This window comes from Myotis brandtii, unplaced genomic scaffold (assembly GCF_000412655.1).
Source record: "Myotis brandtii unplaced genomic scaffold, ASM41265v1 scaffold902, whole genome shotgun sequence".
Taxonomy (NCBI): Eukaryota; Metazoa; Chordata; class Mammalia; order Chiroptera; family Vespertilionidae; genus Myotis; species Myotis brandtii.
The window spans coordinates 938754-964716 of record NW_005371709.1 but is presented as its reverse complement, the minus strand read 5'-3'; the positions used below and the strand labels follow the sequence as shown (position 1 = coordinate 964716).

Sequence of the window (25963 nt, the reverse complement as noted above, 5' to 3'; positions counted from 1 at the left end):
GAACTTGGCCGAAGGAAGTGGGATTTGCACTGATGCTCTGAGATGGGGCTGGTGGGAGTTTGGGAGGGATCTGGATAGGAAAAGAACAGTGTCTGGGAGCCTGGAGCAGGGTCACGGTCTGCCCTGTTGTTTTGAGTGCTCAGCATAGGACCTAGCACTCAGGGGGCATTTGTTGGATGTTGGTATTAAATGCACTGTAGAGGCAAGAGAGCTTTAGACTCTGAACGTCAAACAACATGCTTCAATACTCTCGGGAATGACTCAGCTTTTGGCCAGAGCCAGCTTTTTGGTCACGAGCAAGGGCGCATCCTGAAAGGAGTCATCCCATGTTTGTCTCTTTCTGTAATGCCAGGTGTATTGGGGGAAACCTCCCCAGTAAGCCAACAGAGTCACAAGCAGGTTGCACACAGAGAGGGGGGGAACTTACGGTGTACAAGCCATCAGAGCCAGCGCTGGTGGGAAGTATCTGTCACTGACGGCATCTGCAGGCGTCGATCTCACGCCAGGTGGCACCAAGTGCGGCCCATGGCACAGCCAAGCTCCGTTATTGGGTGGGGCGGTTGGAGCTCTGAGTTCTTGTAGCCCACCAGGGGTGGAAGTTCCTCTCATATTGGTGTCCAGATGGAGCCCTTATCCAAGAGTCCAGACTTGTGGTTTGGGCTCCTCCTAAAGGTGTTCCCATTACACCAATTGCCTCAGTCTTGACACAGCACTTGAGGTAACTGTCATGGCTGGCAGTGACTCCCTGTTGGATTGTCAAAGATGTCCAAAACATTTGCTCTGCTCTTGCTCTATACTGTCAGTCAAGTTAGGGGGATTCTGCCATTTTCTGGAGTATCTAAGGAAAGCCTGGGTAGTGAGTAAATCGGTATCCCATCCTAATGATAGCTTTTAATCAATGTTTTAAAAAACAACTTTCTTGAGATATAATTCACATTACCATATAATTCTCCCATTTAAATACAATTCTATTTTTAAGTATATCACAGATAGGTGCAATCATCACCACAGTCAATTTTAGAACATTTTCATTCTCTCAAAAAGAAACCCCCTATCTCCTTGTCCCCCTTAGCTCTAAGTAACGGCTAATCTATTTTCTGTCTCTAGTTTAGACATCCTCCTATATAATAAAGAGGTAATATGCAAATTAACCCTCATGCCCTCACAAGATGGCTGCCTACGACCAGGCTGGCAGGGGGGTTAGTGAGGGACGACCAAATGACTGAACAAGCAGGCTGTGTGGGGCGACCAGGCCGGCAGAGGGGTTAGTGAGGGACAACCAAACGACTAAACAGCAGGCTGTGTGGGGTGACCAGGTAAGCAGGGGGAGGGGGCAGTTGGGAGTGACCTGGCCAGCAGCGGGGGGCAGTTAGGCAGGAAGGCAGGTGAGCGATTAGGAGCCAGCAGTTCACGATTGTGAGAGGGATGTCCAACTGCCAGTTTCAGACATCCCCTGAGGGATCCTGGATTGGAGAGTGTGCAGACTGGGCTGAGGGGACCCACCCATGCATGAATTTTGTGCCCCAGGCCTCTAGTTTCATATAAATGGAATCCTATGTGGTCTTTTATGATTGGCTTCTTTTACTTGCCTAGGTTTTCAAGGTTCATCTATGTTGTAGCATTTATCAGTACTTCATTCCCTTTTATGGCTGAATAATAGTTCACTGTTTGAATATATCACATTTTGTTTAACTTTCATAAACACAAATCTCTATGGAGAAAGAGAAAAGCAATGTATTTGCTTTTTTCCCCCCTGTAGCAAATAATCCACTTGCCCTTGCTCATGGTCTTAGGAGCTCCATTTATAATTTATACTTTACTTTTTTTGTCCTCTATTTTGAGGGTGAAGACACAGGTTAGCTTTCTCTTAAAAATTTCAAAATAATTAGTTTTTCTCTGAAAAAAGTCAGAAGTATAATTCCTCACAAAGTAAAACTTCTGTCTTCTACAAGTATCTTCTTAACTCACTCCTCAACTTGATTTTATTTTTCTGCTTCTTCTTCTATCTACCTTTGGCCTTTTTGTTCCTCTCCCTCTTTCCTGAATAGCTGTTACTGCCATTCTTGTTTAGTCACTAGTGCAGTGTTTACCTCATCTGAAGTAAGTCCATTTGCTTGACCAAGCGGGTGAGAGACTCTGGAAATTTATTTGTTTAAAGGTGCATCCTTACTGGAAAGGACTTGATGCATAGTTAATTGAATGAATTGAATTACAAAATGAGTGAGTGAGTGAGTGAATGAATGATGACATAGTTCTAGGAGAACAAAAGAGAAATCTGGTTCTGGAGGTTGTGTAAGTGCTGAGGTGTGAGAAAGATGTATAGCAAAAATGAACTTGTGTTGAGCCAATGAGACGTGGGAATCATCTTCAAGTATTTGCAAAAGTATATCACAGAAGATTGCCTAGCTTGTGCTGAAAAGTTTCAGAGAGCAAGATCAAGGTAAGTGGGTGGAGGTTGTTCCAGGGAAGTCAACTTCGGCTAAATATACAAAATAACTTGCTAATAATAATAGCTGTCTGATAATAGAATGAACTGAAATATTGGAACTGAAGTTAGACATTTGTCTGCCAGGGAAGTGGTGGAAGTTGAAATTCTCTGTAGTGGGTAAAAGATTCAACCAGAGTACCTTGTCATTCAGAAAGTGCTAGGAAAAGGAGGACTGAAGAGATGGAGAGATATTACATATGGCCAAACCATTCCCCTTCCTTTCTTAATACGAATGTGATTGTATCTCCTTAGGGAATTGAGTTTAGTAAACTCAAATTGAAGTTCCTCCAATAAATTAGAGATCAAGGGCAAAGACTATTAAGAGGACTTGGTAATCATTAAACTGCAAGATTTCCCTGATCCTAAATAAGCAAAGTGTGTATATGTTTCTGATTATAAAAATAATGCATGGTTATTGTAGAAAGTTTGGGAAATAGGAAGTTTGTCATCCTAAAAATCTATTGGTAATTGTATCACTCTGATATACTCTTATTACATTTTGGTATGTTTCCTTCCACTCTCTTAAAAAGAAAAGAGTCTCTCGCTGAATTGTATACTTTAAAATGGTTAAAATGGTTAATTTTCCACTACCTCCCAGTCCTATTGTCCAGGCCATTTAAAATTATTTTGATGGCTACCTCCATATCTGCAAATAATATATTTATACCTGTATTTCTTGATCTATCAAATATGTATATATATTTCTGCTCTCATTGACCCAATTCTCAGCTTCCTTTTTCTTTCGTTCTCTTTCTCTCAGTTTTTTAATTTTGTATGATTATTTTCAGTTCTTCTGTTGGTTACCTTTATACCTAAAAATGACCTGCCATCAATTTTAGACTCTACATCTTGATGCCTCTTGTGTAAGATGAGAGAATCAGGGCTCCCAAATTTCTTGGATCTAGAGAACATCCTCAAATAAAAATTTCAGAAAGTGTAACAGTAGAAAAAGTCTCTACATCTTTGCTTTCTGAAAATGTTCATCTGAATATGGAATGTTAGGCCCACAAAAGATTTTTTTTTTCATTCTGAAGATGTCACTACATTGTTCGCCTGTATCCTGAGCTGTCGAATTAGGATTTCCTCATTCCTTGTTATCCTCTCTAGAAGCTTTTGTTCTCTGTATTCATTTTTTAAAATATATATTTTTATTGATTTCAGAGAGAAAAGGAGAGAGAGAGGAGAGAGAGAGAGAGAGAGAGAGAGAAACATCATTGATGAGAATCATTGATCGTCTACCTCCTACATGCCTCACACTGGGACTGAGCCCGCAACCCGGGCATGTGCCCTGACTGGGAATCAAACCGTGACCTCCTGGTTCCTAGGTAGACGTTCAACTACTGAACCACGCCAGGCAGGCTCTCCTCTTTATTCTTGATGTCCTGAAATTTCATGAGAGGCTGTTTACGTTTGATGGGTTCTACACTCTCAACCTAAGTACTTTTTTTTTTTATCTTACCCTTTTAATATATTATATACTAACTTTCATATATTACCCTTTTCATTTTTCCCCTCCAATTTTGAAATTCTATTTCTCCAGGACTTTGTTTAGATCGCTGTTGGACTCTGAATTGGCCATCCTTCTCAACTTGTCTCTTTTTAAATTTTCTTTTTAAAATTTCTTTTTCTCTTTCTATGCTTTGAAAAATTTCTCCAATTTTTCTTCCTGTCATGCTAAAGAGCTTTTGTTTTAGTAATCACAGATTTGACTTCTAAGAATTCTTCCTACTTTTTGAGTGTACCTCTTAAGAAAGCAACAATACAAACCAACAACCTATTAATGGATGCAGTGTCTTCTCAAATCTCTCATAGGATATTAATTTTAAAATAATCATTCTTTTCTGTTCAGTTAATAATTCCTGTTTGTTTCATCCAAGAATCAGTTGTTCTGATTAATTATATTGGTTTTCTTCTTCAATAGTACTGGTTTTTCTCAACTTTCTGGTGGTTATTAGTGTTCTGATTTTTTAAATATGTTTATATGTTAATGAACATATGTGGGTGGAGTAGGTTCCTCTGCCATTATATATGTCTGCTTCCCCATCTAGCCTCTTCCTGATGGGAGGACTGTCTGTGAGCTCTGAGACTTGGATGACTATCTGGACTATGGGCTTCCCCAAGAGCAGGATCTTGGGTGGTACATTTCTACCCCTACTGCGTGCCCAATGAATTTACTCTGGATGAAGTTACTATGGGGCAACAATACCCCTTCTACCCACTGGGCCTTTTTCAGGGGAAGGATTCTGTTTCTTTAGAGAGTACTCCTGTTTTAGACTGTTTGAGGGTATGTGTGGTAAATAAAATTGTTGTCTGGATTTGCAGTGATGGGTTGGGGTCAGGAAGAGGAGAAAGTGACTGGTGGAACTATACTAGTTCTGTACACGGAATTTCAATTAAGACTGACTTCTGTCCTGTTTCCCATTCTTACTCACTGTCAGGGCTGACTACAGAGAACAGATTTATATTGGTTAAGACTCTCTCACCTGGAAGTCATACCTTCTGGTTTAAACAGTAAAGAATTTTTCTTATATAACAAACAGTCCAGAGGTAGTGTAACTCCAGGATTTGTTAACATAGCAGCTCAACAACATCAGCAGGTAGCTGATTGTCTTTATCTTTCTTCTGATTACTCAGCACATCAAGGCAATTGCCAAGCTAGCACATGACTGCAGGATGGTTGCAGCAGCTCCAGGCATCACACCCATGTCAGTGTCCAGAGGCAGATAAAGAGGTCAGGTGCTCCTATGTGTCACTTCAACAAATACCTTTATTGAGATATAATCCGCATACCATAGAAGGCACCTCTTTAAAGTGGGTGATTCAGAGGTTTTTTAGTATAGTCACCATCACCACTGTCTAAATTCCAGAATATTTTCATCGCTCCAAAATGAAACCCTGGACCTATTAAGCAGTAGTAGCTCCCTGTTCTCCTCCTCCTCTCTGCCAGTCCCTGGCAATTCTAAATCTACTTTCTGTCTCTATGAATTTGTCTATCCAGGACATTTCTTATACTTGGAATTATGCAATACGTAACCTCTAGTGCAGCGGTTCTCAACCTGTGGGACGCGACCATCGGAAAACACATATAGCATATCAGATATTTACATTACGATTCATAACAGTAGCAAAATTACAGTTATGAAGTAGCAACAAAAATAATTTTATGGTTGGGGGTCACCACAACATGAGGAACTGTATTAAAGGGTCGCAGCATTAGGAAGGTTGAGAACCACTGCCTAGTGTCTGATTTATTTTACTTAGCATAGGATTTTTCAAGGTTTTATACATGTTGTAGCATGAATCAGTACTTCATTTTTTTGAAAGATTTTTTTTTGTTGTAGTAGAATACACATAAGGTAAAATTAACCATTTTAACCATTTTAAAGTATACAATTCAGTGGCATTAAATACATTCATAATGTTGTATAGTCATCGCTACTATCTGATTCCAGGCCTTTTTCATCACCTGAAATGGGAATCTTTTACCCATGAAACAATTGCTTCTCATCCCCTCCTCCCCCTCTCCCCTGGCAACACAAATCGGCTTTTGGTCTCTCTAAATGCCCAGTCTGGATATTTCATATATAAATGCAATCATACAGTATGTGGCTTTTTGTGTCTGTCTTCTTTCATTTAGCATTATGTTTTCAAAGTTCATCCAGGTTGTAGCTTGTATCAGTATTTCATTCCTTTTTATGGCTGAACTAGAAGCTCGATGCACAGATTCGTGCACTGGTGGGGTCCCTCAGCTTGGCCTGTGCCTTCTCGCAATCCGGGACCCCTCGGTGGATGTAGTAGTGCGCAAAGTGGCATGCAGCTGGGAGGACCCCGAGCCCCGCCGGGCGCTGCGCCACTCCCGCTCATCCTGGCCCCGCTGCACCTGCCGCCACCGCTGCTGCTTGGTAGCACTGCTGTGGAGGCGGGAGAGGCTCACACTGCCACAGCTGGGCTTGCCAGCCTTGAGCCCGGCGTCTGGCACCTATTGGTCAGCTGAGCGGCCCTCCCGCTGTGGGAGTGCGCTGACCAGGGGGCAGCTCCTGCATTGAGTGTCTGCCCCCTAATGGTCAGTGCACATCATAGCAACCAAACGGTCGACCGGTCGCTTAGGGTTATACCATTGTATGGGCATACCATATTTTATTTATCTAATCATTAGTTGATGGATATTTGCATTGTTTCTATTTTTTTTTGCCTGTTTTAAATAATGATGTTAGAAACATTTGTGTACAAGTTTTTGGGTGGACATAGGTTTCCAGTTTTCTTGGGTGTATATTTAGGGATAGAATTGCTGACTCATTTGGTAAGTTTATGGGAACTCTATCTTTTGAGGAACCGACAAACTGTTTACCAAAGTGCCTGCACCGTGTTATATTCCTGCCAGCAATGTGTGACTTTCGAACACAGTAGTCCTTCCTTATCCTTTTCATTCCGTGGCCTCAGTCACCTGAGGTCAACCACAGTCTGAAAATAGTAAATGGAAAGTTTCAGAAATAAACAATTCATAAGTTTTAAATTGTATGCTGTTCTGACGAGTGTGGTGAAACCTCTTATCATCCAGCTGTTTTGCCTGGGATGGGAATCACTCCTTTGTCTCCATGCTGTATACACTACCCACCCGTTAGTCACTTAGTAGCCTTCTGGGCGATCAGATTGATTGTCTCAGTATTGGAGCACTTGTGTAAAGGAACCCTTGTTTTACTTAACAAAGGCACCAAGTGCAAGAATAGTGATGCTGGCAGTTCAGATCTGCCAAAGAGAAGCCATCAAGCTTATGTATATATATGAAAAAACATAGTGTATATAGTGTTCAGTACTATCTGCAGTTTTAGCATCCACAGTGGGTCTTGGAACATATCCCCCTGAGGATAAGGGGGGACTACTATGCTCATCCTCACCAATACTTGTTATTGTCACCTTTTTGATTGTCACTATCCTAGATGTGAAGTGGTATCTCATTGTGGTTTTGATTTACATTGCCCTAATGACTAATAATGTTGAGCATCTTTTCATATGCTTTTGGCCATTTGAATACCTTCTTTGGAAAAATGTTTTATTTGAATAAACCTTTTGCCTATTTTTAGTTAGGTTATTTGTGTCTTTCTATCGTTGAGTTGTAAAGAGTTCTTTATCTTCTGGATCTATATATCACTTTGAACGGTGAAGAAAACTTTTCCCAGAAGCCCCCAAAAGCTAGTTCCCACAAGCTGTCCCCACTTCTCTTTGGCCAGAATTGTATCATATGTCCATGGCTAAAGCAGTCACAGGCCAGTGGAATGGAACCATTATCACTGGTTTTAATTCACCTCGTGGGGTTGGAAATGGGTCCAACTTCCACCAAACATATGGCTGAGCTGAGTAGGGGAGGTATTTTACAATAGAGGAGTCCTGTTAGGAAGAGGAGAATGGCTGTGAGGAGGCAACTCTACCAGTCAGGGTCCCAGGAGGAAATAGATGGCTAAAGCAAAACAGGATAATATGAGGAAGTTGTATTTACAGAGGGGCCTGGAGGGTAAGCAGCAAACTTACCACTCTAGGCTTGAAGGAACAAGAGTGGAGAGTGAGTCTGGTGGGGCAGATAGAAGATACAAGCACAGCAACCAGTGATGTCAATCTTAACCCCCCTTCATTGTTGTCTTTTCTTGTGTTTTGGGCGATGGTTTTCTCTGCTTTTACCTGTCACTACTGATATGTATGCTTTTTGTCTTCTAAAACTTATCTGATCTACGGAGCTTACCCTTTTTCATTCATATCCTCAGTGCAATTATGCATTTATTTCTTGGGTACTTTACTACCAGTTCAAGGGGTTGGGAAGGATGGGAGATAAAGTACTAAACCTGTATCTTAGACAGGAAACTCTTGCCTTTTTCTAAATTATAATTGAACTCATTGTATATGCAATTTTGTAGTCTACTTTCTTTTAACTTCAGATGATATAAAAAGCATTTCCCTGAGTTAACATTATTCTTCTAAAAAATTTTTATTGATTGATTTTGAGAGAGAGAGATAGATAGATTTGTTGTTCCACTTATTTATGCATTCACTGGTTGATTCCTGTATATGCCCTGACAGAGGATCAAACCCACAACCTTAGCATATCGAGACAATGCTCTAACCAACTCAGCCAGGGCTAACATTATTTTAAACATAATTCTGATCACTAAAATCGTTCATCACCTGAGTATACCATACAACTCTTATTTTAACAACTCTTGCAGCATTAACTCCTCCCAACAAATCTCTCCACAACTGTTTTGGGGTAATTTTTGTTTTATAAGTGTTTCACTAGTAAAAATGAGGCTCCAGGCCCAACCGGGTGTGGCTCAATGATTGAGCATCAACCTATGAACCAGGAGGTCATGATTTGATTCCCAGTCAGGGCACATGCCCAGGTTGTGGACTCGGTCCCCAGTAGGAGGCATGCAGGAGGCAGCCAATCAATGATTCTCTCAGCATTGATGTTCCTCTCTCTCTCTCACTCTTTCTTCCTCTCTGAATTTAATAAAAAATATTTTTAAAAAATGAGGCTCCAGTTAACATTCTTGTGCATAAATATTTGCCTACAATTCAGAATATTTCTTCAGAATAGATTCTTCAAAGTAAAATTACTATATCAAAGTATATGATCAGTTTAAGTCTTTTGAAACATAATGGAAACCTTTCATAATCTAGGAAGATTTTTGTGAACTTATAGTCTTAAAAGTGCATTAAAATTAATCTTTGCACCCTTGCCAGCATTACATCATATGTTTTTAACTTTACATGCAAAATGGCATCATATTGTTTTACCTTGCATTTCTATATGTACTAATACAATTGATTTTTTTGAAATTTGTTAAGATTGCCTGGCCGGAGTGGCTCAGTGGTTGAGCATCGACCTATGAACCAGGAGGTCACGGTTCAATTCCCGGTCAGGGCATATGCAGGTTCGATTCCCAGTATGGGGTGTGCAGGAGGCAGCCGATCAATTATTCTCTCATCATAGATGTTTTTTATCTCTCTCCCTCTTCCTTCCTTTCTGAAATCAATAAAAATATGTTTTAAAAATTTTTTGTTATTTTTCATTTGTGAATTGTCTATTCACATCACTTGCTCATTTTTTAAAATGGGGGCATTAGTGTATTTAACTTTCTATCTTTTTAATAGATAATTTACAGAGGGTTACAAAATTTAAAAGGTACAAAAAAGTACATGATACTCCAGTTACTCATTCCTGTTTGAGTTGGCAACCATCAATACCATTTCCAGAGATAATTCATACTTGTACAAGAACTACCTACATATATTTTTTCACACAAATGTTAATGTCACATATATACTCTTCTGTGTCTTAAAAGTTTTTCCATTTGGCACATAAAGATCTGCTTCTTTTTATTGGCATTTTGAGATGTTGTTATTTGAGTGTACCATAATTCATGTGCCCTAATGATAGAAATCTAGGTGGTTTCTAATCTTCTACTATCATAAGCAATGCTGTAATAAATAGCTTCATAGATATGAGTGTGTCTGTAGGATGAACTCCTGGAAATGAAATTACTGGGCTAAGGGTATGTGGACTCAAAATTTTTATAGATAGTATAAAGTTCCCTGCATTGAGGTTTTTCCTCTAACCAACTTTTTATTATCAAACTTTTTTATATTTGCTAATCAGATAAGTGAAAAGTGGTATGTCATAATTTGAAATTGCATTCTTTTTTTATTAATGAGATTAAACAACTTTTCTTATGGTTAAAAGCCTTTTGAATTCTTTTTCTTTAAATTAACCATTTATATTCTACTAGAGGCCTGATCCACGGATTCGTGCAGCAGTGGGGTCCCTGGGCCTGGCCTGTGCCCTCTCTCAATCCAGGACCCCTTGGGGGATGTCAGAGAGCCAGTTTCAGCCCGATCCCCGCAGGCCCGATCCAGACAGGAGGGAGCCCCGTCCCCACAGGCCTGATCCTGTGCATTGAGCATCTGCCCCCTGGTGGTTAGTGTGCGTCATAGTGACTGGTCGACTGGTTGTTCGGTCACTTGGGCTTTTATATATATAGATATTTTGCATTGGTTGTTGGTTTGTTGGTTTTTAAAAATTGCTTTGTAAGAGTTCTTTATAGTGTAAATTGGTCCTTTTTTTTATATGGATTGCTTCATGTATTTTTAATAAATTTGTATGAGTTTAAATATGTAAGCCCATGACAAGGACCCCTCCTTTTCCTTGGCCTGGGGAGCGGTGTGCTGGTTGGTATTCTCTTTACCTCAAGGGTGGGTGCTTTAGCTCCAACTTGCTCTATTTTACCTCCTAATTTACCTAAGAGCAAACATAAATTAGCACTGCAAGAGCAATTATTTTTTTCCCTAAAAAACAATTCACAGTCTCATGTGAGGAAAGCATAATACTGTGCAGCATATTATATACTCCAGAAATAAGTAATAGCACTGTTTCTATGGTTAAAAGTGATTCGTTTCCCTCCTTGGCTGGTTTTCATTACAAAGGGCCCAGTATCTCTGCCTGAGTCATTCTGGATGAATGAGACATGGGAATGAGTTGGGATAGATGGATGGAAGTAAAAAGAGTAAGCAAGGCAGTACTAAAGATCTTTATTTTGAGAGTTAAGATGCTGGTGGACCTCCTCAGCAGAGGTAGTAATTCTCCATCCTGATGAGGGGGGGTGGTCCTTTAGAACAGTACAAGTATATCATGTCTCATTAGCTCATAGGACAAATATTGATTGGCTTGTAGTCATTTTAGGATGACAGAGTTGCAATTGTTTGCAATGTTAACTTCAAAGGTTATATGGGGAAACGGGTGGGACTAAGACCAAAGAAAGGTAATTGTGCCATTCCAACTGGAGTGGGGGATCCTCCTTTTAAATCTATTGCCTTAGGTATCTGTAGCTGTGTGACTGATTACATCAAACTTAGCAGCTTAAGAGTAAACAGTTTTTATCTCACAGTTTCTCTGCATCAGGGATCTGGTAGCAGCTTATCTGGGTTCTGCTTCAGGGTCTCTCAGGAACTGATAGTTACTATGCTGGGACTAAGGTTATCTGAAGTTTTGATTGTGGCTAGAGGATCTGATTCTAAGATAACTCACTCACATGTTGGCAGGTCTCAGTTCCTTACCAAGCGAACCTCCACATAGAGCTAGAACGTCCTCATGATGGGGCAGTGAGTGATCTAAGAGAAAGAACAAGGAGGAAGCCAGCTAGTCTTGGGAGTCACACACTGTCACTCCCACCGTATTCTACTCTTTAGAAACAAATCACTAAGTTAGCTCACACTCAGGGAAAGAGGAGCTTTATGGAAGAGAGGCATATCAAAGAATTTGTGGACTTACTTTAAAACCATCACACTCAACATTCCTCAAAAACACTTAGCATACTTCGAACTTTATTCCATCGCTTGAACAGCCCTGTTTATCTTATCTCTATTCAAAGTCATGTAGCTGAAATTTGCTCTTTTGAAATGAAATAAAGTCCAATGTCATCTACCTTTTTCAAGGGACCTGTGATGAGGCAAAGCTTGATTATAATGGGACAAAACAAATTTTAGCTTTTCATCCTCTTTCGAACACTAGTTTATAGAGCCTTCTCCTTAGGGCAAGTACTACCTTTAATGACTAAGATATGTATCTTGTGTACTCATATTTCGCCATCTAAGGATCATATGTGAAACTCAGGTTTATTGATATGAAATAGTTTTCTTAAATGCCATAAATATTACTTTTAAATTGATTGACTGTAGACTATAATCAATGGATCACTGTGTATAGCATTGTTTGTATAAGCCTGATGACAGAAATTGATGTTTCTTCCACAAGCATGATTTTTGGGGGCTGCCTATTCAGTGTTTTAAAAGCAATTGAATTGATGCCATCATTTTAATTATGCCTCATAATTATTTGGACTTCCCGTCTTTCTTGAAAAATCAGGGCCTCCATTCCCACAGGGCAATGGTCAACTAGGATTGAGTAGCAGTTGCCCCCATTAGACCAGTCGTGAGCTCAGTACAGTCTCCCACACTTCACTCAGAAACATGGTCTGCCTGACCCCTGCAGGCATCCTGTTTGTTAACCCCGCTTAGAACAAACAAAGAAGGGTCTAAGACAGTGATGGCGAACCTATGACACTCATTTTTTTGGTTGATTTTTCTTTGTTAAATGGCATTTAAATATATAAAATAAATATCAAAAATATAAGTCTTTGTTTTACTGTGGTTGCAAATATCAAAAAATTTCTATATGTGACACGGCACCAGAGTTAAGTTAGGGTTTTTCAAAATGCTGACACGCCGAGCTCAAAAGGTTCGCCATCACTGGTCTAAGAGGTGGTGTGCTGCAGCCAGCTCACAGAGCTGATTGTGTGCATCTCTTCCCAATCCTGCATCTGGGGACTTCGTGCTGGAACTTGAAACCCACTACAGTGGGAGTATTTATACCATAGAAATTGGCAACTGCTTAAATCATGGCTTCTCCCCTTCCCCCCAGAATATTGGTTTACTGAGTTTAGGAAACCAACATTTAATCAATTACATCTACTAATAAGTGAGATGTTACAAGGGAAGTGTTTTTATTGACTGCTTAATCTGTGATACCATTAGAAAATCGTGATGCAGACACCTTGCACCTATCCAGCAGAATATGCCTCCATCACCCGACTACTGCAGTGCCTGACGTTAATTTCCTTGGGTCTTGAAAAGATTTTTCTGACTCCCGAAGTAACTACATTAAAATGCAGATGGTGACCTTCTGCCTTCTTTGCTAACTTCCCACCCAAGTGTGGTGAATAGAGATGGGTGCGAACGGGGGTCCCAGGGAGAGCATGGAGGCCCTGAAAAGAGACAGTTGGGTGGTGTCAGGGAGGAAATCTACAGTTTGGCATCTGTGTGCTTTCTGCCCGGCCAGATTAAGGACAACAGTGGACAACTCCTCCCGTGGTCCTCCTTTCTTCCTTTGTTTTCTGACATCCCTTTTGCCTCTTTTCCTTGGCTAGTGACAATGTATTTCAGAACTTGATGTGACTGTCTCTCTAGCTCCTGGTTTTGCTGATCCAACACAGCAGGCGCTGGTGTGTGCAGAAGGACTCTTGGTTCCTGTCCCTCTTCTGGATTCTCTCAGTACTCTGCGGCACTTTCCAGTTACAGACTCTGATCCGGATGCTTTTAAAGGTAAGGAGGGAAGAGAGGGTGACACGAGAGGAAACTGCGAGGCCACTTCTCAGTCTCAGCCAAGGGCATTCAGTAAGTTGAGCTCCAGGATAGAATCATATTTAGGGGATTTGATATAGGCTTTAATCACAAATATTCACCTATGTGGGCTGTGTAGACTTCATTTGGATGAAAGGTTCATTTTCTCTTTGTTTTGTTTTTCCTTTCCCCATAGGACAACAACTCCAGTCTAGCCTACTCCTGCCTGTTCTTCATCTGCTATGCATTCCAGATCCTGATCCTGGTCCTTTCAGCATTTTCAGAAAAAGGCTCATCAGATGTGAGACTTGAAATAGACCCACCGCATAGATTATTTTTTTGGATGGCCCCTTGATCAATATATAAGGCATCAAGGGCTAGGTGTCTAGGTCTTACACAGGTTCCCCGAGATGGCTATGTCTCTTGGAGGTCCCCCGAGCCCAGAATACAGTATAAGACCATTTTGTGACATAAGGCAATGGAAGGTGACTAGAATATGGAAATATTGACTTGGATATTGACCCACCAGTCTTTAGCATAGACAGTTAATCCATACCTCTATGCCAGAAGGTCTGATGGTTGTTCAATTGGTGACCTTAGGGTCTCCAAATAAATGTATGTTGACCAGCCTATTTCGGTACCATATCTAGTTTCTAGAACATAGATCAGGTTCTGATTTTAGAGTCCCATGGAGTTCCTGTTTCCAATTGATTTATTTTCTGATTTTTTTGTGTGTTTTGCAGAATCCATCACTCACGGCTTCATTTCTGAGTAAAATTACCTTTAGTTGGTATGACAGGTAGGAAATGCCTGGAGAATGGGTTGTCTCTATCCCCACCTCCTCAATCGTTTGAAAGTGATGGAAATCTTAATTTTTCAAAATGCCTCCTGTGGCCTCCATATCTCCTCTTCTTAGAGTCTGAGGATGTTCTGACAGATTAATTTAGTTAATTCCCTTCATTGGGCAGATTGGAAAACTGAGGAAAAGATGGGATATATTTGCTCTTGGTAGCCTGGGGGTTCCTTGGAGAAAAGGAAGGGCTATAAGAAAAGGTGGCAGTAGAATAGGAACAGGGGAATGTGGGGGCAGGCAGTGAGGCACAGATTTGGAGGGCAAGGGATGAATTAGTTGTCCTGGGCTCCCAGAGGATCTGGAGCAGGCATTCTTGTCCTTTGTAGTTCCATAGACTCTTTTGTCTGGTAACACCCAGGTAATGTTTTCAATGAATAAAACAAAAGACAAAGGTTATTAAGGAAAACAAATATATTGAAATATGGTTATCTAAATATTTTTTTAAAGACCAAATGTGTGATGTGGAAATCAAGTGCTTCTTGATTAATGCATTAAATAACAAGATCTAGTGATGGGTCTAACAATGACCATAGTTTCACAGTAGTGATGAGTGTAAATGAGCTATGAAAACGTCTGTGATTTCTCCCAGGGACAAAGGCACAGGTACTCCTTTTTACAACTCTGGTTGGCTGCCTTTACTCATATTAGAAGGAAAGGCTAAATATCAGTTACAAGCTTTTAAAAATAAAGACATAATTTGTTTTCTATCCCTTTTCTCAAATCCTAGGTTGAGGAGCTCTGACCTAGGGAGACAATATGGAGGTGGCCTCCAGATCTGCTCAGTTCCTTAAGAGCATCATGGAGGCCCTGCAGGAGATGCCAGAGCAGCAAAGAGGCAGCCAGTGTTGAGGAGGAAGGAGCAGGAGTAGGGGGAGGTGATGCCGTTTTGACTCTTAATTCAGTAAAGCCCCTCCCCTTCTCTTCTCTTGTCTTCTACCACCTTCTGTTACCCACACTGGGCCCCTTTCCTGTTCTCCTCACTCTTCTGTCAAGATTAAAGGGTCAGGAGATGGAGTAGTGGAGCAAGGGAGAAGTCTCATTCTTCTGGCCCTCCACCCCAGAACTGGGGCGTGGGCTTTGATAGAGGCTTCCAGGAGACAGCTTCTGACCCAGCCTGTAAGGTCTCAGCCTCTGGCTCATCTCATTCTAGCATTGTTCTGAAAGGCTACAAGCAGCCTCTGACGCTCGAAGATGTCTGGGATGTGGATGAACAGAGTAAAACCAAGGTGCTAGGCAGCAAATTTGAAACACGCATGGCCGGGGAGCTGCCGAAGGCCAGGCGGGCACTGCAGAGACGGCAGCAAAAAGCCCAGAGGTCTGGAACCACCAAGCTGCACGGGCTGAACAAGAACCAGAGTCAAAGCCAAGATGTCCTTGTCCTGGTAACTTTTCCATGAGGGTCTGTGTGAATGTGTTGTATGTCTCAGGCAAGAGGACATCCGTGTCATGGTGATTCTGTTCTCACATTTTTTACATCATTTATACTTTGTAGTGTATTTTATATTATTATTTGTAGTCACAACACTAAGAATACCTTAGCGATGGAAACATAGGGGTATGATGTACTATTTGCTTTCCTTTGAGGTATATTTGAAATTTTCTATAATAAATGTTTGTTTGTTTTGTTTTTTAATCCTCACCCGAGGATATTTTCCCATTGATTTCAGAGAGAGTAGAAGAGAGAGGGAAAGATAGCAAGAAACATCGAGAGAGAAAGCGTTTGTTTGTTTAATCCTCACCCGAGGATATTTTCCCATTGATTTCAGAGAGAGTAGAAGAGAGAGGGAAAGATAGCAAGAAACATCGAAGTGAGAGAAAGCACATCGATTGGTTGCCCCCTGCACGCCCCTGACTAGGGCCGGGCCAGGGAGGAGCCTGCAACTGAAGTACATGCCCTTGACCAGAATCAAACCTGGGACCCTTCGGTCCATAGGCCAACACTCTATCCACTGAGCCAATCTGGCTAGGGCTAATAAAATGTTTTTTCAAATAGAAAGATAAAATAAAATAATACCTTAGCGTTCTAGAATTTGTACCTTAGTGGAATTTAGCATTGGCAGTTAATTCTTTGACTTTTTTTTTACTTGAAAATACTTCTTGAAAGTCACTGTGCATCACCAAACCTGTACAAGAAGGCGACAGGGCTCAGGGCTCTGCCCTGGAGCTGTCAGTGCAGGACAGAACCTACACTCGCAGCTCTGGGGACACTGTTGCTGTTTGGTGTTGTACCTAGGAAGAAGCTAAAAAGAAAAAAAAGAAGTCTGGGACCGCAGAAGACTTTCCTAAGTCCTGGTTGGTCAAGACCCTCTTCAAAACCTTCTATGGCATACTCCTGAAGTCATTCCTGCTGAAGCTGGTATACGACACGCTCACGTTTCTGAACCCACAGCTGCTGAAGTGAGTCTCAGCCCAGCGCTGTCTCGGCGCCTCCTCTACCACTCTCCCTTTTGCCCCCTGTGTCTGCAGGCAGGAACTTATCATTAAATTACCATTTAAAAATATATATTTTTTATTGATATCAGAGAGGAAGAGAGAGGAAGAGAGAGAGAAACATCAATGATGAGAGAGAATCATTGATCGGCTGCTTCCTGCACTCCCCCAACTGGAGATCGATCTTGCAACCCAGGCGTGTGCCCTGACTGGGAATCAAACTGACCTCCTGGTTCATAGGTCGATGCTCAAACACTGAGCCACGCTGGCCAGGCCATTAAACTTCCATTTTAAAAAATGCTCACAATTTTCTTCCAATGTACAGTGTTGTGTTCAGGAAAGGTGCAAGGTAGCTTTCCAAATCTAAGATATGTCCTTTAGCCTCCCTCTTTTTCAGGTCTCCCTCCATTCCAACTCTCCCTTCCCTCCCCTTGTCCCCCTGGAAGCCAGATACTTGTTAGGTGTTCTTTCTTGTTAAACAAAACTTCTATGGGTTGAGCCACATCCAAGAGGTGGGCAGCATATCCCAGGAGAGCCTTGTACCTCGTGTCTGTAACCTCATTGCTCCACAGTCTCAGCCTTCAATGGGAGGTTCAGGTTAATCATGACAAGACCTAACAATCTGCCCGGATCTATGAATGAACGATCCTCCAGGGGAAGCCCTTCTAACTCATTCTGGATACATGTCCTAATTCCTTCCAGGCTTGCCTTGTCTAGGAACAAATCGATTTGTCCCACAAGTCGATTTATACCAAGGGCTGGAGGGAGACAGGGACAAAGCTCTGTACATCATCCATAATCCTGTCTCATAGCCATGGGTCATCAAACCCAAGCTCTTCCTGCTCATCTTCAAACCAAAGCAAGAGCGCTAGCATGATTGTGACACTCAGTCTTCCAAGAGCATTGGGCAGTTCTGGTCACTTTGTCACCTACAGGGCAGGGGAGGGTAGCTGGCTGTGCGCGAGGAGTGTGGAGCCCTCGGAGGCTTGGCGGCCATCACTTACTCGGTTTTGCTCTGGCAGATTGCTGATCTCCTTCGCAAATGACCGTGACGCCTATGTGTGGATTGGGTATCTCTATTCAATCCTTTTCTTCGTTGTGGCCCTCCTCCAGTCTTGCTGTCTTCAGTATTACTTTCAATTGTGCTTCACGCTGGGCGTAAATGTACGGACAACCATCATGGCTTCCGTATATAAAAAGGTAAGTGGACTGTGTTGGGCATCACCAAAGAACGCCCCCTTAGTAAATGTGAGCACTTACTAGTATTCCAAGATTGAGGAAAATTTGGTGAAAATGATAACTGGCCTTAACTCTTAATTTTGACTAGCTATACAGCCTTATTTAATGTTTCTTTGGAAATTAAAATATGAAATGTGTGTACATAGATATAGGTATCTGGGGAGGAGGGGGAGATGCAATCTAGGGGAAAATTGGCAAGCTGTTCTCTGCCCAGGACCTGCCTTTTCAGCCTTGCAAACCTCTTCTTCTTCCTACCTCTCAACAAGGTGAAAACGTCTTGGGAAAGAATTTAAAGTCAGAAAGAAGCAGGCCAAGGGCAGACTCTTAAAACCACCAACATTTAAATGCAATACTACATGAAACAGCATTCATAAGGCCTGGGCATCCATCTCAAATTGCAATTTTGCCATAGGCTAGAATGCTCTATGGACCAGGGCTTTATCCCTCTAGTCCCACTTTTGCTTAGAGACTTCTTTTTCTAAATCTTTAGTGGCTGACTAATCCCTCCTCTGCCTGACTCTTTTTTTTTTTTTTTTTTTTTTTAAATATGTTCACTCTGCCTTCTGAGTTCTGCAGACCTGGGAGCTTTTCCATCTCCTTATGATGGTTTTCCTCATCTTCCCTCTGATGTGCTGCTTTTAATGTTTTAACTGTATTTTTCTTATATCCTAGATACTAAGGTGAAGGAAGTCTCATTTTGTCCCTTAAAAATGAAAATAGAGTTCATTGTATCTCAATAAAGAAGAAACAAGTAAAAAGAAAGAAATGGAACTATAATAGTTATGAGCAGTGACTATAAGCCTAAGGAGAGAATTCATACATGAGGAGACAGGAATTTTTGTAGGCCAGAACATCAAACAGTTGCCTTTTCTTCCTGGTATTCTTTCACCACTAGAGAGTTCCATCATTGATTTCTCCATGGTAGTCCCTGGGTTTCTCCTTTGCTTTCCTCTCTTACGACACCAATGTGTCTTTTTATTCCCTCAGTAGATGTTAACTCATCAAGACACCCAGACAAGTAATCCAGATGTCTTTGGGTTAAAAGTCTGATCAAGTCCTTGGAACTCCCAGAAACCCTCACACTGGCATTTGCCTCCTCACAAATCAGTGTTTTAGTCACCTTATTCCCTCTGAAGATACTAGATTTCTGCTGGTTTGCAGGATATAAGGTCACTAACTAGGCCGTCTCAGCCATTTCTACAAATGTACATTTTTACAATTGTGATCATCCATTCCCACTATTTTGATTCTTAATATATTCCAGGTTTTGCAACTGTTACAATCTAAAAGGAATTTATAAAATAGAGCTCTTAGTGAGACAAATAAATATTGCTAATAAAATAGAATTTAAAACAGACTAATTTCCTATGTTTAGCCAATGCTTCATTTATGAAATGTCAAGAGACATTTTTAACATTCATTATCAATCCATAGCCCTGTGAAATAATTACATTATCCTTATTTTACAGAGAAATAGGCTTAGTGCTATGCAATGCCTATAGTCACATAGCCAAGACCTGTCCCCAGACAAGGGCTATTTGGACTAAATCAATGACTTTTCCACTTCATTGAGATTTACTGAAAAAAGAAAAGTATAGTGATTATCTTGAAGGGTAATTAGATGTTACTTTTCTTCTCCATACCGAAGAGGAGGCATAGAAGTGGACTGATTTCTCTAGAACTTTAGTAGCTTAACATTTTAGGAAATGTCCCTCTTTTTTACTGTATAACCAAGAATCCTGGTATGTTCCTAAGAAGAATGTATTGGTGGATTAAGATGACAGTAGAATTTCTAGGAGAAATATTGGGGTGAAAATCTAGGGCCACGTGTAGCTCATACACTATCTTTGTGGGAATTAGAAGAAAGCTTTCCTTCTTCCAGGAAGATGGTGACTGGTGAGCACAGTGCAAGCTGGTTTGAGAATCCACCTCTAACTCTAATGTGCCAGGCATCCTTGTAAGTGACAGAACTATGGGATCAGCCTTCTGATCTCTTTAACATGAGAACAAACAGGAGGCCCATACTGTACGATTCAGGTATCTAGACATTGTCTGCAAATTTCTGACAAGAAACTAGTCATTTTTCTTCTAATGTGTGAACCCCACAACTTTCCTCACCATTCTAAGATCTCTGTCCTTCTTTGGAATGGTTGCAACCTCCTCATTCGAGTATGGCTCCAAATGACATTGCCACATCAAAAGTCTGCAAGGCCAGAATCAATACATGCTGCCTCTCTTCACCCCTCCACTCAATCCATCTTTCAATATTTGATTCCCTACCCTGTGGCATGTGATACAGTAGTGAAATGGACAGATGTAGTCCTTGTCCTCACAGAATTTATATCTGGTGGGGAAATAGAAAAAAAACAAAACAATTACAGCTCAGGGTGATGAATAGAATGAAAGAGGTGAGCACAAGATGTTATAAGAGTACACGGAGGGGTATCAAACCCAAGCTTGAAAGTCAGTGAAGTCTTCTCAGAATATGTTCTATCTAAGCTGACCCTAAAGAATAAATAGGAATTTTCTGAGCAAAAAAGTGTGGGGAGGTGTGGGTTTGGAGAAGGTGAGAATAACAGGAAAGCATAGTCAAGAATGAGGGAACACTGTGTGTGAAATTTGGAGGCAAGAAGGCACAGCCCCTTGAAAATGTTGTGTCTACATGGAGCCCATCCTTTTGCTGTGTTCTCACTTCCTGAGTTCCCCCTTTTACTTCCCAGTATCCTTGGCCTTGTCCATGGGTCCCAATCTCAATCTTTATCTTTAGGCACTGAACCTATCCAACCGGGCGAGGAAGCTGTACACCGTTGGAGAAACAGTGAACCTGATGTCTGTGGATGCCCAGAAGCTCATGGACGTGACCAACTTCATCCACCTGCTGTGGTCAAATGTTCTACAGATTGTGTTATCCATCTACTTCCTATGGATAGAGTTGGGACCCTCAGTATTAGCGGGTGTTGGGGTGATGTTGCTCCTAATCCCAGCTAATGGGATAATCGCCACCAAGAATAAGGCTATTCAGGTAAACAAGCAGAGCACCCTATGGATATATACACTTTATTCGAAGTCTAAAGTCTTTTGCTTATTTTATTCTAACTCTTGGTGGGAGTGTGGGCAGAGCAAAGCTGATGGAAGACTTTCCACCATCCCAAATGAACTTGGTTTTTCCTATCTCCCCTTTTTATCTTCTAACCACTCTTAGGGTTTATATACGCTATCTTCCTTCATTGTTACAGGGACAAGCCTGATTGGATAGAGAAGAACTGCCCAGAGACCCTGAACATAATTATCTCTTCCACCATGCTCCACTGGGCTCTTCTTAGAATAGTGATTATTGGCCCTGTTTCTTCATCATAGCAATACACACCAACCACACAGAGCATTCACAGAGTGACTCAAACTTTAAGCCTAAATCCTAGCAACCAATCTTGCTATCACTAGGTGGGTGGTCCTTAGTGCTGCCAGAAATCATAAGTGGGGTGTGTGGACTCCATGGTGTACATGATTTATTCATTCATTTTGCATTCATTTAGTTACAAATTATTTTGAGAATATTTATTGTACATATTGCTTTTCTGGGAACACAACAGCAAGTAGGCAGGCTCTTGTTCTAGTAGAGTTTACATTCTACTTGGGGTGGAGAGTCAAGCCATAAACAAACAAAAGCAAAGAAAAAAATATCAGGTCATGACAAGTACTATGCAGAGAATTAAATAGGGTGATGTGATAGCAAGTGAGTGGGTAGTTGTTTTAGATTACGGGGTCAGGAAAGGCCTCTGTGAGGAGGGGATATTTGAGCTGAGCTCTGAACAACACAAGCCTGACCATGAAGGAGCAAGCCTTGAGAAAAATAACCTGGGACGAGAGAATAGTTAGGCCAATGCTTTGGGGGCAGACATAAGCTTGGCACGTTCAAGGATCAGAAAGATGGTGGGTGTGGCAGGGGCAGAGTGGGCAAAGAGAGTGGGAGAGACACATTCCATCACTTGGCACCTCAAATTCTTGCCAGCCACAAGTGCCACCAAGACCTACCATCTGCATCTACAGCAAATCTGGACCCTTTCACATGGAAGTGTGTTTTATTTTTGTTTTACTTTTTCCTGGCAGGCAAAAAATATGAATAAGAAAGACAAACGTTTGAAGATCATGAATGAGATTCTCAATGGAATCAAGGTGAGAAGCCGAGGGTATAGCTGGCCCTTCTCTGTGTGCAATGACGGCAGGTCTCGGTCTTAACAAACCTGGTAGAGGCTGTGGACTCCTGCTTCTAGGCCTGTGGGGTGTCCTGTGACATCAAAAGTCTGCAAGGCCAGAATCAATACATGCTGCCTCTCTTTACCCCTCAATTCAATCCATCTTTCAATATTTGATTCCCTACCGTGTGCCATGTGATACAGTAGTGAAATGAACAGTCTCCTGTTTCTTCTCCTAGTACCCCTCTCAGGACCTCATTTGTACCTTGATTTCTATTTATTTACCATAGTGGTTTGTTTTGTTTTACATTACCTTGCAAATTGTTGATTGTGCACAAAAGTAGACAAAATGATACAATCAATCCCCATGGGCATCAGCCAGCTCCAGCAATAATTAACATGACCTAACTAGCTTCATCTATAACCCCATTCTCCACTTCATGCTCTGCTGAATTATTTTAAAACAAATCTCAGATTATCTTGTTGTTTCATTAGTAAATACTTTCTATATATTTCTAAAAGAAAGACTTGTTTTTAAAAAAAATTGTATTTTTATTGATTTCAGAGAGGAAGGGAGAGGGAGAGAGAGATAGAAACATCAATGATGAGAGAGAATCATTGATCGGCTGCCTCCTTCATGCCCCCTACTGGGGATTGAGCCTGCAACCCAGGGATGTTCCCTGAACCAGAATCGAACCCGGGACCTTTCAGTCCACAGGCCAACACTCTATCCACTGAACCAAACTGGCTAGGGCAACTGTTGGTTAGTTTGAATAAGGATCCAAAGAATATCCACATAGGCCATTTAGTTGGTAGTGCTTTTAATCTACAATAGTAACCCCTGTCAGTCTATATTCATCCTTATTAAATGTCCTGCCATCCTTGCACCTGGAGCACTGATTTGTGGCCCAGACAGCATGTTTTGATCCCTCAGTAAGTTGTTAAAACTCACTGAGGCTTGGGCCCTACTTCAAACCATTTAAATTGGACTCTCTAGGGGTAAGCCCCAGGCATATATTTCAAAAGCTCCCTAAGTGATTCTAATATGCAGCTAAGGTTGAAACCCATTGTCATTGCCTTGATCTATTATTTCATTAGGAGTTACAAAGGGGTGATATTTTAATTCTATAATTCCTTTGGCATTGGTTAGCTGAAATTCTATAAAAAGGAATTATCCTAAAATAAAATTTATATAGGATAGAAAGGATAAATGCTTTTTTTTTCTTTCCTCTATTTACCAACTTTCAAAATAATGCATTTCATCTTCCAAAGGTGACCAATGAGGTGTTTTTTAAATATATATGTTGTTTTGAATTCATGGATTTTACACCCCAAGTTCTTGAAAGTGCAATGGAGGCCCCTTCTAATGCCCTGATATGTCTCCACAAAGGGCTCTGATATGCCTTCCTGCTAATGTGGCAAAATGAACAGACTTGGTTTTGAGTTTTACTTCTATTACCAGATAATTGGTGAGGTTGAGCAAGTTACTTAGCCTCTCTCAACTTGTTTCCTTAACGTAAAAAAATGAATAAAATAATTCTACAAAAGTAGGAGACTAACTCTTCCTAGTTTGCCCAGGATTTTCCAGGATTAGCACCAAAAGCCTTGTGTACTGGGCAGCTCTTAGTCCTGGGCAAACTGGGACAGTTGGTCACCCTTAGATTGTTACGAAGATTAAGTAAAATAATGTCTATAAAATGTTTGTACATAGTAGGTTGTCAACAAATATAAGCTATGTTTCTGTAATCAAACTTTATAATCTGGATTTCTGCCCCCTCCCCAAATTTTGGGGGCCATGTCCTAACACCTGGGTAGATGAGATACCAGTGTCCTTTGGGGCAACGGTGTGAGCTGTGTTCTTTTCTATCCTATTAGATCCTGAAATATTTTGCCTGGGAACCTTCATTCAGAAACCAAGTCAATGACATTCGGAAGAAAGAGCTCAAGAATCTGCTCACCTTTGGGCAGATGCAGTCTATGATAATGTTCCTCTTATACTCAACTCCAATCCTGGTGAGTGACAGTCTGTAGGCGGGTCAGCTTCCTGAAGAAGAAAGTCTGTCCTAGATAGACTTCCCAGAACCTCTAGGTCGCACCAGGAAATCCAAACTCTGCCCCACCCTGCTCAACTCCCTATCCTACCTCATGCCCAACTCTAGTTTCACCCTTGTGTATAGTTTGGTGGTCTGGGGGCCCAGAGCAAGTTGCCAGGGTGTCCAGGAATGGTTTGCAAAGGAGGGCCTCTTGTCTTCTCAGGGAGGCCACGTGGGTCAATAGAGGAAGAAACACTGATATAGGAGCCAAGTTCAAGTCCCAGCAATGCCATTAATTGACTTTATGACTCGGGCAAGATATTTCCTCCCGTGCTCGCTTCGGCAGCACATATACTAAAATTGGAACGATACAGAGAAGATTAACATGGCCCCTGCGCAAGGATGGCATACAAATTCGTGAAGCATTCCTTTTTTTAAAAAGATATTTCCTCCTCTTCTGGGCTCAGCTTTCTCATGTGTAACATGGGATGGTTGAGATGATCCTTAAGATTCCTTCAACTCTGATCTACTGTGTTCCGGAGCCCTTTTAGGAATACATTGTTCATGACCTTGCTTTTCCAGGTATCTGTCGTCACATTTTCAGTTTATGTCCTGGTGGATAGCAATAATATTTTGGATGCAAAAAAGGCCTTCACCTCCATCACCCTCTTCAATATCCTACGCTTCCCCCTGGGTATGTTTCCCATGATGATCTCCTCGCTGCTCCAGGTAGGAACTTTCACTGCTAACTGATGGCCTCTGAGTAAAAGCCTTAGATTCTAGAATTGATCCGTCTATCATATCTCATTTCCAGCTTCTGCTGGTAAACTTTCAACCAGACAGATTTGTTTGATCTCTGAAGAAGGATGGTTTGATCTTAGTAAAATCACAAGCCCTCTGAGCCCATTGATCTGACTATAAAGTGAGGATTCTCATCTGCCTCACAGGGAGGCAGTGCAGTGATTAACCCTGTGTACCTGGAACATTTCTAAGCCCTTGTCCCAACTTAGTGTCCACACATTTCCCCAAGCTCCTGAGGTATTTATGTAGCATTAGGGAACTATGGGACGAAGGAAGAAAAAAGACCCTCTCTCTGTATGAGCCATCTAACGGTAAGACCAGAGGCAATTTGGGAGCCTTAGCTGTCAGAAAATGAGTTTGGAGTTCAGGAGGGAGCCTCTGGGTCCTGAAAACTGAGCCTGGTCACTGGAATGGAAATAATTAATTATGTATGTTAATTAATTATTAATTCACAATTAATAATTGTGTAGGTCCCCACCTGCCCCTTGGCATTCCCTCTCACCTTGATGGTGATGTGCCCATGGACATTTTCCATTTCTCCCAGCATGGCTGACATCAAGGAGGATTTCCCAGAGCCCACAGTGCCCACCACAGCCACCAACTGGCCCGGCATGATGTCCAGGTTCCTTTACCTGGGACCAGGAGACGGAAGCCCACAGGGCAGACCACAGGGCAGGCGAGGCAGCCAGGCTGACAGAGTGTGGTGATCTGTGTTCCTCTCAGAGGTGGCTGACTTCAAACAGCTCAGGCCAAAACAGGCTGG

The 25963-nt window shown here is 41.5% G+C and overlaps 1 protein-coding gene across 1 annotated transcript in view; it reads left to right on the top strand.

The window, feature by feature from the left end:
• The window catches only part of ABCC2 (ATP-binding cassette, sub-family C (CFTR/MRP), member 2), a 71292-nt gene that overhangs the window by 8383 nt on the left and 36946 nt on the right, over window positions 1-25963 (top strand). Inside the window, exons 4-14 of the mRNA XM_005885454.2 lie at window positions 13067-13183; window positions 13499-13633; window positions 13848-13952; window positions 14395-14450; window positions 15655-15886; window positions 16738-16901; window positions 17957-18134; window positions 20941-21195; window positions 22281-22346; window positions 24242-24379; window positions 24982-25128. Of these exons, the coding sequence (XP_005885516.1) occupies window positions 13067-13183; window positions 13499-13633; window positions 13848-13952; window positions 14395-14450; window positions 15655-15886; window positions 16738-16901; window positions 17957-18134; window positions 20941-21195; window positions 22281-22346; window positions 24242-24379; window positions 24982-25128 (1593 nt within the window). The remainder of the gene's footprint in view (window positions 1-13066; window positions 13184-13498; window positions 13634-13847; window positions 13953-14394; window positions 14451-15654; window positions 15887-16737; window positions 16902-17956; window positions 18135-20940; window positions 21196-22280; window positions 22347-24241; window positions 24380-24981; window positions 25129-25963) is intronic.